At 42.1% G+C, this 14,418-nt stretch overlaps 2 protein-coding genes across 23 annotated transcripts in view; one reads left to right on the forward strand and one right to left on the reverse strand.

Annotated features, from left to right (window-relative positions):
* Positions 1–6,321, forward strand: part of ptpn13 (protein tyrosine phosphatase non-receptor type 13) — a 411,247-nt gene extending 404,926 nt beyond the window's left edge. For all 15 annotated transcript variants that reach the window (XM_072496268.1, XM_072496267.1, XM_072496278.1 and 12 more), the window contains 2 exons: positions 207–269; positions 5,532–6,321. In XM_072496268.1, the coding sequence (XP_072352369.1) occupies positions 207–269; positions 5,532–5,618 (150 nt within the window). In that variant the 3' untranslated portion in view covers positions 5,619–6,321. The remainder of the gene's footprint in view (positions 1–206; positions 270–5,531) is intronic.
* A 3,966-nt stretch (positions 6,322–10,287) lies between these two features.
* The window catches only part of LOC140408705 (transmembrane protein 144-like), a 164,526-nt gene continuing 160,395 nt past the window's right edge, over positions 10,288–14,418 (reverse strand). For 7 of the 8 annotated variants that reach the window (XM_072496287.1, XM_072496286.1, XM_072496292.1 and 4 more), the window contains one exon: positions 10,288–12,671. In XM_072496287.1, coding sequence (XP_072352388.1) covers positions 12,576–12,671 — 96 coding nt within the window. In that variant the 3' untranslated portion in view covers positions 10,288–12,575. Of the gene's footprint in view, positions 12,672–13,981; positions 14,026–14,418 lie in introns of those variants that run through there. The other variant, XM_072496291.1, reaches the window with a different exon arrangement.

The following is a 14,418-nucleotide window of genomic DNA, read 5'->3' on the forward strand; positions in this document are numbered from 1 at the left end:
GCTTGGCTGATCTACTGGAAGGTAGCTTTCATATATGGGATGTAAGGCCAGCATAAATTAAAGAGTTGAGCAAGAGTTTGATGATAATGCTCCCTTGGATGGATTTTTGTTGGCTTCAACTTGTTGTAAGTTGCATGGGCCGTAATTGCATCTGTTTTCATTTGTTTGCTACATACTTTCTAATTCTGCCTTTTGTTTGCCAACAGTTTGACATTTCTCATATTGTTGAAGCTATGAGATGCCAAAGACATGGGATGATCCAGACTGAGGTAAGCTCTTTGGAACATTAAATCCATTTTGTTGCGGAGTTGAAAAGACTCTTTAGTGCATTGCAATACCACCTCCTTAACTGGTGAAATTTCTTGCCGGAGGAAAGAACACAACTACTAATTTTGAGGAAGTGTGCAACAAGAGTTCTTTTCTGATTATCCACTTAAGAAACTCGTGTTACTGGTGATATGTTCTTGCATGCCTTACGAGCCCAATCCTAGAGCGACATTTTCCATAGCGCACTTGGCAGGTGTTTCTGGGAGGTGGAATCAGTTCTTGGACTCTAGATCATTGTTGCTTCTTCTCAGGCTCCATTTCTGGGCCACCTCTTGCCATCGTGTGTCCTTGAAGAATTGTCCCTTCAATCAGGAGATTACTCCAAGTAGGTCTCTTTTGAGAAAGGGTCTCCCAGGCATTGATATCAATGTTGCATTTCTTGGGGTAAACTTCAGGGTGTCTTTGAAGCGCTTCCTTTGCCCTCCTCTTGTCCAGGAACCTTCCTCGAGCTGAGCAAAGAAGATTTGCTTTGGCAGTCGGGACATGACATCCTAAGCACATGGCCGGCCCAACAGAGTTGGTTTTGGATGATCATGGCCTCTGCTGGTGCTCTTGGCTGCTTCAAGGATACTGATGTTAGTATGCCTGTCCTCCCTGCTGATGCAGAGAATCCATCTCAGACAGCGTTGGTGGTACCTCTCCAGGGCCTTGAGGTGCCATCTGGACGAAGTCCATGTTTCTGAACATTATAGTAGAGTTGGTAGGATGACTGCCTTGTACACAAGGACCTTGGTGTCAGCAGGGATGTCGCGGTCATCAAAGACTGTCCTCAGGCATCAGAAGGAGGCTCTTGTGGACTGGATATGATGTTGGATCTCCGTATCAATGTCGGCCTTAGATGTGAGGTCATTCCCCAGGTAGGAGAAATGTTCCACATTTGGGAGGGTTTCTCCATTGATCTTGATGGAGGGGAGAGAACGGAGATGCCCTAGGGTGGGTTGGCAAAGGACTTGTGTCTTCTTGAGGGTGAGTCCAAGTCCGATTCTTTGGTATGCCTCTGTGAAGGTGCCAAACATAGCTTGGAGATTCAGTGAAGATGGCGATCTCATCTGTATACTGAAGTTCCACATGCAACGTCAGTGTCATATTCTTCTTGGATTTAAACCGGATGAGGTTGAAATGTTTTCCATCAATCCTGTAGACGATGTCCATTCCACATGGAAGCTTTTTCTCAACAAGGTGAAAGATGGTAGTGAAAGAGTGGAGAAAAAGGTGGGGGCAATGACACATCCCAGCTTTACTCTAGTCTTGATGTCGTAGATTTCTGTATTATTTCCATTGTTGAGGACTGTCGCGGATACCTTGTCGTAGAGGAGTCTGAGAATGTAGCACTTCTCGATTGACTGAGTTAACAGCCTTGGTCAGATCAATGAAGACCATGTAGAGTGGTTGATGTTGCTCCTGCCATTTCTATTGAAGTTGCTGAGCAGTGAAAGCTGTTCCACGGTTTAGTCAGAAGCCGCATTGTCTTTCCAGAAGGATTTCTTCAGAGACTGGGTTAATGCGGCTCGCGGCAGTTCGGGAGATGATCTTCCAGATGATGGAGAGTAGGGAGATTCCTCGGTAGTTCGCACAGTCCACTTTATTTCCTTTCATGAAGATGGTGGCAATGACACATCCCTGAGGTGGGTAGGAATTTCTTTTCTGTCCCAGATTTTCAGGAACAGCTGATGGGGCTAGGAGATCTCTTCTCCTCCAAGTTTGAAAATCTCTGCTGGAATCGCGTCTACCCCTGCAGCTTTTCCATTCTTTACGTGTTTAATGGTGGCTTTGACTTCATCCATTCTTGGTGGGAGTCCAAGGTCATCATTGATGGTTTACCAAGGAAGTGGAATCTCTTGTTAAGAGGAAGAAGGAGGCCTATGTGAAGATGAGGTGTGAAGTTTCGGTTGGGGCGATGGATAGTTACAAGGTAGCGAGGAAGGATCTAAAGAGAGAGCTAAGACAAGCAAGGAGGGGGCATGAGAAGGATTCGGCAGGAAGGATCAAGGAAAACCCAAAAGCTTTCTATAGGTATGTCAGGAATAAGCGAATGACTAGGGAAAGAGTAGGACCAGTCAAGGACAGGGATGGGAAATTGTGTGTGGAGTCTGAAGAGATAGGCGAGATACTAAATGAATATTTTTCGTCAGTATTCACTCAGGAAAAGATAATGTTGTGGAGGAGACTGCTGAGCCCCAGGCTAATAGAGTAGGTGGCATTGAGGTACGTAGGGAAGAGGTGTTGGCAATTCTGGACAGGCTGAAAATAGATAAGTCCCCGGGACCTGATGGGATTTATCCTAGGATTCTCTGGGAGGCCAGGGAAGAGATTGCTGGACCTTTGGCTTTGATTTTTATGTCATCATTGGCTACAGGAATAGTGCCAGAGGACTGGAGGACAGCAAATGTGGTCCCTTTGTTCAAAAAGGGGAGCAGAGACAACCCCGGCAACTATAGACCAGTGAGCCTCACGTCTGTAGTGGGTAAAGTCTTGGAGGGGATTATAAGAGACAAGATTTATAATCATCTAGGTAGGAATAATATGAGCAGGGATAGTCAGCATGGCTTTGTGAAGGGTAGGTCATGCCTCACAAACCTTATTGAGTTCTTTGAGAAGGTGACTGAACAGGTAGACGAGGGTAGAGCAGTTGATGTGGTGTATATGGATTTCAGCAAAGCGTTTGATAAGGTTCCCCACGGTAGGCTATTGCAAAAAATATGGAGGCTGGGGATTGAGGGTGATTTAGAGATGTGGATCAGAAATTGGCTAGCTGAAAGAAGACAGAGGGTGGTGGTTGATGGGAGGTGATCAGAATGGAGTACAGTCACAAGTGGAGTACCACAAGGATCTGTTCTGGGGCTGTTGCTGTTTGTCATTTTTATCAATGACCTAGAGGAAGGCGCAGAAGGGTGGGTGAGTAAATATGCAGACGATACTAAAGTCGGTGGTGTTGTCGATAGTGTGGAAGGATGTAGCAGGTTACAGAGGGATATAGATAAGCTGCAGAGCTGGGCTGAGAGGTGGCAAATGGAGTTTAATGTAGAGAAGTGTGAGGTGATTCACTTTGGAAGGAATAACAGGAATGCGGAATATTTGGCTAATGGTAAAGTTCTTGGAAGTGTGGATGAGCAGAGGGATCTAGGTGTCCATGTACATAGATCCCTGAAAGTTGCCACCCAGGTTGATAGGGTTGTGAAGAAGGCCTATGGAGAGTTGGCCTTTATTGGTAGAGGGATTGAGTTCCGGAGTCGGGAGGTCATGTTGCAGCTGTACAGAACTCTGGTACGGCCACATTTGGAGTGTTGCGTACAGTTCTGGTCACCGCATTATAGGAAGGATGTGGAGGCTTTGGAGCGGGTGCAGAGGAGATTTACCAGGATGTTGCCTGGTATGGAGGGAAAATCTTATGAGGAAAGGCTGATGGACTTGAGGTTGTTTTCGTTGGAGAGACGAAGGTTAAGAGGAGACTTAATAGAGGCATACAAAATGATCAGGGGGTTGGATAGGGTGGACAGTGAGAGCCTTCTCCCGCGGATGGATATGGCTGGCACGAGGGGACATAACTTTAAACTGAGGGGTAATAGATATAGGACAGAGGTCAGAGGTAGGTTCTTTACACAAAGAGTAGTGAGGCCGTGGAATGCCCTACCTGCTACAGTAGTGAACTCGCCAACATTGAGGGCATTTAAAAGTTTATTGGATAAACATATGGATGATAATGGCATAGTGTAGGTTAGATGGCTTTTGTTTCGGTGCAACATCGTGGGCCGAAGGGCCTGTACTGCGCTGTATTGTTCTATGTTCTATGTTCTATTGATGGAGAATTGGGAGGATTTCCTCAAACACGTCCTCATCTATGATTGTATTACAGCTTCGGAGTTCTTTGAAGTGCTCTCTCCATCAAAGGCTGATATTTTCTCTGTCTCTCAAGGGGGTTACATCCTTACTCTGCACCGGTTTGAGGCCTAGGGTGCTGGGTCCGCATATTGCCTTGGTGGCCCTGAAGAAGCCTAGGGTGATAGGCTTGTCAGTGAGGCGTTGCAGCTCCTTAGCTTTCTCAATCCATAATAGGTTTTTGCATTCCCTAGTTCTTTGTACATCCACCTTGGCTGATTTTTGAGCTCTCCACTTTACCTTACTGGTTATGTCATTTTGCCTGGCGCAGGGAGCTTTCCTCTTCTTGTCGAACCTGTCTTGGTGATTCCTGGTCTTGTAGCCGATGGTTTCTTCACAGCTTGTGATGATGGCTGTCTTCAGCTCTTTCCAGTTTCCCTTCAAGAGGCGTGCAGCATTCAACAAGACCAAGGCCGTGCTATATAGGAACAATGTTTGATTTGACTTGGTTTACCCGACATGTCTCAGAGTGACTTATTGATCAAAATCTTATTACTTTGAGGCTTCGGAAGAGGTAGAGACATTTATGCAGAAGCATGGGCTGGAATCGATATAACTGTTAATTATATTGGTTGGGTGATACCCCCTTGACACCCCCTCTGTCAAGGGGTGGGAGTGTGTTTTGGGGAATTTTGTGGAGTCTGTATTGGGGGTTTTTGGTTTTGTACTTAGATCTTTACTGTGGGTTTTGTGGGATGGGTGTTCTCGTTTCTTGTTTTTTTTTCTCTGGAACAATAAAAGTTGGATTTGAGCGGGGAGCTGGTTGGTGTTATGGTTTTTTGTTTTGTTTATTACTTTGCGTGGAGCCGATTGCTAGCTGTATAGCTAGTTAACGGAGCAATGAGGGTACCTGTTAACTCATGCTATGGGGGGAGTTTTAAGCATGAGCTTAGAATTTTTGTTTTTTGGTTGGGAGGGGAAGGGTAGGAGTCTTTGTTTTTCTTGTTATTGTTTGCTGGGTTATTTGGGTGAGGCATTGGTGGGAGGTGGGGAGGGAAGAGGGAGGGTTAGTTCTCTGACGGTGGCTATAAATTTTTCTTCTGTTTTGATGGGGGATTTGGCAGGGCCATCTTGGATGGGCATAGTGTCTGCTCTCAGGTGAATGAAGAGGTATCATTTACCTCTTCATTCACCTGAGGAAGGAGCAGTGCTCCGAAAGCTAGTGATTCGAAACAAACCTGTTGGACTTTAACCTGGTGTTGTAAAACGTCTTGCTGTGCTCACCCCAGTCCAACGCCGGCATCTCCACATCAGTTTTTTTTTTTAAAATTCAGTAATTATCTGTTCAAGAAAGTACAACCTTTTAAAAAGACTGTTTCTTTGTGTAGGCTCAGTATGTATTCTGCTATCAAGTCATCCTATATGTTCTCACACAACTTCAACTGAAGGAAAAAGAAATGGCAACGGCGCAATAAAGACTTTCAAAATGGTTATAACTGGAAAGTTGTCTCCTTACTACAGGAAGAAAACAAAACTGCTTTATCACCAACCAATCAGCCTTATTCTACAAATATATGATTGTCATTATTCTGACCACAAAGACAATGTGAATATGTCTAAAGAACAGCCTTCAGGACAAAATACAGAATTAAGCAAAACATTATCAAAAGTTAAATATTTTGTAGCTGCTGGTATCTGTTACGAACTGGAAATGCAAACTTACAAATTCAGTATGCCTCATGCAGATGTTGATCTGTGGTAATATTTAAGAATTTATGACAGCAACTGCATTTGAAAAATAAATTGCTAATGCTGACCATGTTATAAATGCTTACAGTACAGATTGCAATATATGTTTGGATCTGTTCAATGCATTATTTCTTGATTATTGTACGGTTACCACTGTATAGACAAAAATGAAAACAGTATTGATCTTTTGCCTTTAGAATTATTCACAATGGTAGTGAAAGGGTTCCTGTATAATGTACAATTTTAAAATTCCTTTTCATCTATAATGTTTCTTGTACATAATTATGTTTAACAAATCTATCTGGATATATCTAAATGTATTAACTGGATACTCGAAAATTGTAAATAAAATATGGAAATGCCCCAATGGGGGTGCTTTCTTGTAAAAAAAAAAAGTATAATCTGTAAATCTATTATTCTGGGATCATATTTGCTGAAAAGGAATCTGATTATTTTTTTCTTAATTTGCAGTTTGTACAGGATATAAGCATATAGATCAAAGAGACCTATGGATAAGTGGTTCTTTCTGAAATTAGTAATGCACACTAGTTGTTTTTAAGTTCTTTAGTCAGAGTTTAAACATGGACCATTCTACGAGAAGTGCTGCATTTCTGTTCTGCTCTACCAGTTGCATGCATTTAAGTTGCAGAAATGCTCCTGGAACCAGACCCAACTCTAGCAAAGCTGTAATAAAATCAAGTAACCACCTATTTCCATTTGCAGAGACTACCTGAAGAAAGAAATGCCTGTTTAGTTCCATTGCTGTTGAATGGAGACAACAGGCTGGATTCTCCATTCTGGAGACTGAATGCTCCCACCGGAGTAGAATCACTCCTGCTCTCCGCTGACACCAGGAGCAGCGCCCAAGAGTGATTCACTCCCTTCTCCATACAAATTTATGCATGGAGGAGAGCTTGCAGGAATCCTGGTATCAGGCCACCAGTTTGAGCGGACGACCTGATACCAAGGTACGGTCGTTGGCTGCCCACTCTTTCTTTCTCCCCCCCCCCTCCCCAACAGCACACATGCGTGACAGTGACCCGACCCCCATCAGAGACCCCAGCTTGAAAGCTGTAGAGCAGTCCAGGCAGTAAGTTGAAAAATCACTGCATTTTCACTTATCCTTTCCTAACATCTGCTCCCTCAGAAAAACGTGTTCAAAGCAGCCGCTATTCCAAGTGTCAGAGGCTTCTTCGAAAGCCCAGTACACTTCAAAGGGCTTGAAATCCCTTGACAGTCTTTGAAATGCAAATCTTCAATTCAATTTCACACACCAATACATATCATTAGCTAGTGATTGACAGTTTTATTACTCCCGAGACAGCTGCTTGGTGGATTGTCCATTGATCTTTCCCATCACACTTGAATTCCCCTGCTTTGGTGCTAGCCACAATGTTTATAAACATTTTTGCTGTAATTGACAGCCCCCAACACATCAAAAGCAACTATGTACTTGAGTTCCTCTTTCTCAGAGCAGGATGCACTTAGCTGCCTTTGATGTGGTAAAGGACTGTCAATCATAGCAAGAACAGTGATGGACGATGGAGAATCCTCACCAATGTTACTCAATCCCTCATGTCACACTTTTTCTGGCCACAGTCAGGTTGAACTTGCAGCATATTACATACTAACAATGACCCATATATTGCACTGTTGGTAAAGAGCTTTTCCTTACCGAGACATATAGTGATCCATGCTGTGAGAATTTTAACTCTCTTTTTATATATAACTGATTGTAGTGTTTTTGTATTGGGGATTCCCAGCATTGAGGTGCAACGATATTGTCAAGCCATCCAAACACAACACATTAAAGAATTCTCCCAGAGAGCCAACCAGGAAATTTAGCGAATGGAAGACCCCAAAGCCAAGTGATAGCCTTCTTATTTGCTGAGTTTAAGGTGATTAGTCCACCACTTGGTCTAAAGAGGGTACATTCCTCAGTAATGTGCGGCGTTGTTTGTGTCTCTCCGCAAGTGCATACGGGTTTGTACTGAGGCCCTAGTGGTGGAGGTTTGGTGCACAGTGGCCTTGACTGATCCTGAACCGAATTAGCAAGGACCATTCAAAGTCTGTCATTCAACAGATATAGTATGTCACAAGGAAATTGTAAGTAACTTCCTGTGTTTCCCAATCCTTGTCGAAAGGATGTCTGCTCAGGAAGGTTGCTCCATATGGGGCACCAAGATGTCAGGTGGGTTCAATAGGTCACCATAGAATGGTAAGTGGTGTTCAAGAAGATCGTTTCAACAAATATGTGGGTTTTTGTTAGATGGGGTGATGGGTTCCAGAGGAGCCAGAGGAAAGGGGTGATGTGCATTGTTGCATTCAATTAAAGAAATTGAAAAGCAGGGACATATCACTTAATTTAACAGAGAGCAGAGTAAGGATTAGAATATATACATGAAGTAAAGACAGAAGCTGTCATGCCATGAAAAAGCCTTTTTTTAAATTGTAATTTTAAAAAATCTAGTCAATATTCATAATGGAGATATTAACCACCATTTTACTTTTTTCAGGGCCAGCTCAGTTGTTTCGCAGTAGTTATTACTCAAATCACCATTAATACCCAGCTACACTTCATTCAACAAGGCTTATTTTTTATGGGGTTTCTAAATGTAGGAGAGAGGAAAAAGGGAAAGTTCTCACCAGACAGACTGAAACTTGAGCAATTCAGCACAAATATGCCCTTCTGCTAAATCCTAAAGTTGTGGCCAATTAGTATTACTTGTCTGCATGTAATCCATTTAAAGCAAAAGAAAAGAAAGTCTTCAAACTTGTACGTTGGAATTATTTAAATCCACTTGCTTCTTCAATAACTGCAGTTGGAACATTTGGAAGTGGACAATTCTGATCATTTAGATAGAAGCAAATTACTGCGGATGCTGGAATCTGAAACAAAAATCAGAAAATACTCGGTAATCGCAGCAGATCTGACACCACCTGTGGAGAGAGAAGGGAGCTAACGTTTTGAGTCTGGATGACCCTTTCTCAAAGCTGGAAGGAACTGGAAATGGGTTAGATTTATACTGTTGTGGGGGGGGGGGGGGCGGTTGGTGGAGGGTCAGCGATAGGTGGTCTGGTCATTAAGGCTTTTATGCAGTGAGACCCATCGAACTGCCAGGCCACATTTAGAGGTTTTGTTTATGATGGCCCGACCAAATGGAAATTCCAGAACTTCAAATAAATCTGGACTTGGTGTGCTTTCTCATTGATTTTTATTGATGGGTGATAATTGCAGAAATCATAACAACAAAAGAGGTCAAGTGGTCGAATTAATCAGCCATCATAACCACGCTGGTCATGCATGCAACCAAATCTCAATTTCTCCCAGTTTCCAGGAATCTTTCCATTGTCATACTTGGACTCCCGGCCCCCTGGTATGCAGTGCCATTATCTAAGCTTTGGTTTACAATACATGGTCTATTACATCACTTCTGAAGGGTGCTAATCTTCAGAAATGCACACCTACAGATATCCCCCATTTATAGTTTGTATGTGATCTGACATTCAAATGTAGGGTGCGATCGTTGAGCCCGACTCGGTGGCGCGTCGAGGCCCTTAAATCTCGTGAGAGGCCTCTCCCAGATGTTCGAGTGACCTGAGGCCTCTGGGTAGTCGGGCTCTGGGCACGGTGGTACCCTAGCACCCCTGATGCCACCTGGGCACCTTGGCACTACCAGCCTGGGACTGCCAGGATGCCCAGGTGTCACTGGTAGGGGTACTACCAGGCTGCCCATACCGGGGATTGGGCACAGGGGTGCCCTGCTTTATGAGGTAGGGTGATGGGGGGCTTGAGTACCCCTAATCGGTAAGTTGGGGTGTCCGGAGGCCACAGCGAAGGGTCAGGAGATCTGGGAGACATTTAAAAATGGGCATTTAAAAACGAGCTCAGCTCATCAGTGCAGGGAATGTAAGTGCAGCCTTGTCAAGGCTTTCCCCCACAGAACTCCAAAAAAAGTCCCGTTTGACAGTGGGGGTCGTTCTTGGCGCTGGGGTGTATCCGAGAAACACCACGCTATTCACATCCAAAGCAGGACTCCCTTTTCGTTAAATCATGCCTGTGGTCATAGGAGCCACACTGGTGATGATTGAGGTAAGCTCCTCAGAGAAGAATAACTATTGTCCTGCAGTATTTAGGTCTCAATTAAATTGTGTGTGACTAACCATATTGATTTATTGGCTTTACTTTTACATCAGGAATTATGCATACTGGTCCAAATGACCAAGGCAAATACTTCATGATGGTGATAGATATTTAATTGTGTCTTGTTGCTTCACTCAAAGGAGTATAGCTATTCTAGAATGTTCTACTGCACTTCACTGTTTATGTTAAACAATGTGGAGGGGTTAACATTTCTTTGAACAGCCATGACATAAATACACTCCAGCATAATCAAATGTTCAAGTAATCTTTATTTACATTTTCATTTCTACACAACAATTTACCATATAACTATCAAACTTGCTCTAATGATTCCCTGGTGTTTCACCTTACAATCTAAATGCATTATTTCTGAATAAGAATATTCTCCAGTAAAACCTTGCATGTTGAAGACAGACCATCACTTCTGATTGGTGACATTGCATTTCATAAATAAAACATTCACTAATACTATTTATCCCCTGTAGCTCTGTTATCTCTTCATTTGCTGTGATAAAAGCATCTAATTATCCTTTTAATACCATTTGACATTACTTTGGCCTAGTTATTAATTTGCATTTGCACTGTCTCTTACTAACCATCATTAAATGGGAATGTTGGTCCACCTATTAAACCTTTTGCATCTGTCTTGTATCAATAAATTAATGCCTAAAGCACCAGGTTGTGCAAGATTGAGTGGTGCATGGTCCTGTGATAAGTCTCCTATGATTTGTCTAATTAATCTCAGCTGTTTTCCCTCAAGATTCTATCAGTTCCTGATTAAGATTCTAATTCAACAGCAATTGATTAACACTTTGACCTCATCCAGTAGTGTTTATAATCTGATATTATCAGCGATTGGTTAATGTTAGAATATTCAATATTTTAGGGGACTGCTAGTCTATGTATGGGAATCTCCTGAACCTAATAGCTAGCTAGAAGCACCCTTTTGAATTTTATTGAATGTCATCTTGTGTCCGTTATTCTCTCTGCTCTATTTTTGTGACTGTTTCCTTTCACCTGCTAATACCATCTCATTTACGGTGGCCCCTCTCTTAGCTTAAGACTAATGGAATGAAGGAAATGAATTACTACAAAAGGGCCTGATTTAGTGGTTTTACCATGATCTCGAAGAAAGCTGCCCGGAAACAATCCAGCAATCACTGATATGAATTTCACCTTTCTCAATGCTACCCTCGTTTTGGCACCAGGGATCGCCAGTACCCAGCAGCAATGATATCATCAAACAGTCTGAACAGGCAATCATTTTAAAGGAGTCTCAGGAAATAGGAGGCACTAATTTCCTTTCACTTCTAATTATTTTACAGGGAGCAAAATAATGATTGGGAAATACACATGGGATTGAGGTGGAAACGTGAAATATCATAAATTTAAAAATGAATTTAAGTTGAATTTTTTTTAATCATGATATAGAAATTTGGCAATGCACAAATGTAAGATTAGATTTTCAGGGCCAGAGAAGTTCCTCAGTCATTATGATTTAGCACATCATTAAAAGCGTAGCCATACCTCAATCAAGCATAGGGTTTATAGCATTAGAAGTAAAGGTTCACACCAAATCTGTGATTTCTGGATCATTTCCATCTGCAGGGACTTCAATGGAACATCATGCGAGATGTGGGAAATGACCAGCAGCGTTTTCTGGGTTCTGCACGTGTGCAGATGTCAGATATTGTCTTCAGTGTCATAACATTTACAGTGTAGAAGGAGGCCATTCGGCCCATCGAGTCTGCACCGGCTCTTTGACAGAGCACCCGACCCAAGGTCCACACCTCCACCTATCCCCATAATCCAGTAACCCCTCCCAACACTACGGGCAATTTTGGACACGAATGGGCAATTTAGCATGGCCAATCCACCTAACCTGCACATCTTTGGACTGTGGGGGGAAACCGGAGTACCCGGAGGAAACCCACGCATACACAGGGAGAATGGGCAGACTCCGCACAGAGTTTCACAGAGTATTTGAGGCTTATGTAATCAGTTTCACCATTGTTTTAACCCACAAAATTGGAGCCAAAATGATAGCCCAAAAAAGGCTAAATAGGGCATAAAGAGAAGGGCACTTGGGGTATTTCTTGTACACTATATTAATAGTAAGCAAATTCCTGTCATTGTTTGCTATCCTGCTGAGACTCAAATTGCCCCCTTTCATTTGTCTACAGTACAACTCTCAAAAAATATTAATTTAGAAAGGAAATGCATGGGCAACATGGATCGGAGCCCAGATAACAAACTGAGAACAACTCTCGCCATTATAACACCAATACTTTGCTACCAGATTACTGGCTTACAATTCACTTCATTCTAACCCAATAAACTTTATGTAATCAATAAATCAATGTCCTTCAACTGTATGAGACGCCATGTTATGATCGTCTCAAATTGGAAGTATGACATACTATTGCACATAAAGATCTAATCAAATATTTATTATAATTTTTATCAGGTACAATACGGAAGGGTTATTGTTCCTTCTGAGAAATGGTAGGTACTCTGTTATTTTGTTCCACAATATGCATCAGGCGATTCCCTCTATTTTGGATAAGCCTATGAGTATTGTTCCAGTAAGAGCGACAGCAAGCACAGCAGCCAGTATTATGAAATTCTGTAAACCCTGTGAGGCAGAATAGGTTTTATTTTAAAAAGGAGAAAATAAATCTTAATTAAGCAATGCATCGGATTAAATTACTGAGAATTTAGTGATTGGTAGGCAATTACACCAAACAGATGAATATATTTTTTAAATTGCTTTTCTTAAAGTTCTGGTAGTGGAGGAGAGTTTGCATGGTTAAATGTTAAATCATTCATTCCATTAAATGTGTATCTATCCAGCACAGCTTCACAAGTAGTATATTTTGTAAATATGTCCGAAGCATAGCTCCTGTTAAGTAGACGTGATTGGTTGTGCTTTTTCGGCCTAGTAAAATGACGGACTATTTCATGCAGTTACTCACTCTGTAAAAAAATAAAAGGTAATTTTTGGGCGCATTATGCAAGAATTTTCATTTGATTTAGTATCATAGAGTAATCCAGTAAATTGACCATGCATCCACTATGAACTGGAGTATGTCCGAAACATTCCGAAATTAAGGGAAACCAAGAAAGATCAAACAGCAAATGCTTGACACGGTATGTTGGTTTACTGAAATGTACAATGTGCTACTGCAATTGCCCTCTCTTGGACAGCTGAATTGTTAGGGTGAGTATATACCTGCTGCAGTAATAGTTTGTAAAATCCTGGTTTAAAAGACAAGATTATGTGGCTATAATATGTGCAATTACGATGTCCTAAAAGTGAGGCCATTTTTCTTTCAAGTCATGCATGTGTTTACAAGGAGAGGCCTAATGGGATTTTGTTGTAATTTCTGGAGATTCCTGGGGAGTAGATCATTAGGGACATTGTGTTTAAACTTAAGTAGATCATGGGGTTTGAGTGGAATAAAGATAAATATTCCACTCATTATATCAAGTAATGATATAAGTAATGGGAGCAGCCAGGTCTGTAGCAGTCAGTTTTGGTTAGCTTCCTGGAAGCTGTGAGCTGAAAAACTGCTTTTTTAGTTCGAGCAAATTTCTGTTCATCCAGTGGAGGGTGTCAAACAAGCAGCCTGACAAATCTGAGTCAATGCAGGAGTTGAGAAGGATGGTGATGAGGTAGAGTTGGATTTCATCAATGTACACGTGTGTTCTGGCCCATTTTAGATAATATAGCTGAGAAACAACATGTTGATGAGAAAAAGGACGGGGCCAAGGTGAGATCCTTGTGAGACACCAGAGGCAATGGGTGTTGGAGCAACATGAGACGCCATTGCAGGTAATTCTATGGCTACAGTTGGATAGTTAAGAATAAAGATGGGCCAGGGCCATCTCACCCAGCTAATAACGGTGCAGGTGTTGGAGGAGGATGGTGTGGTCAAGCATCTCAAAGGCTGCAGACAAGTTGTGAAGAATGATGAACGATAGTTTACCTTAATCATAATAACATAGACAATCACTTGTGACATTGATCAGAGTCATTTTGGTACTGAGGCAGGAACCAAAGACACTTGACTGAGCCTTGATCATCTCATGATGGAGAAAATTACTTGAAGCCAATTATAATAATTTTCTTTAAAAATGGGCTTAACTGAATAGCTTTCAGTTATTAGGCCACATCCCAGAAATAACCAATCCGTTCAAATGGGGCTGTCCAAACTCATTCTATACAAGACCCTTAATTTTCTTTTAACAATCTAGATTGAGTCACATAAAACATCCAAAAGCCCATTTCTCAATTTCCCCTCTGTAAATGTTATAATTCTTAAGCAGCTCAGTCAATTTAGTGCCTTCTCTTACCTGCCATGATAATCCATAATCTGCAT

The sequence above is a fragment of the Scyliorhinus torazame genome, chromosome 3 (assembly GCF_047496885.1).
Source record: "Scyliorhinus torazame isolate Kashiwa2021f chromosome 3, sScyTor2.1, whole genome shotgun sequence".
Classification (NCBI taxonomy): Eukaryota; Metazoa; Chordata; class Chondrichthyes; order Carcharhiniformes; family Scyliorhinidae; genus Scyliorhinus; species Scyliorhinus torazame.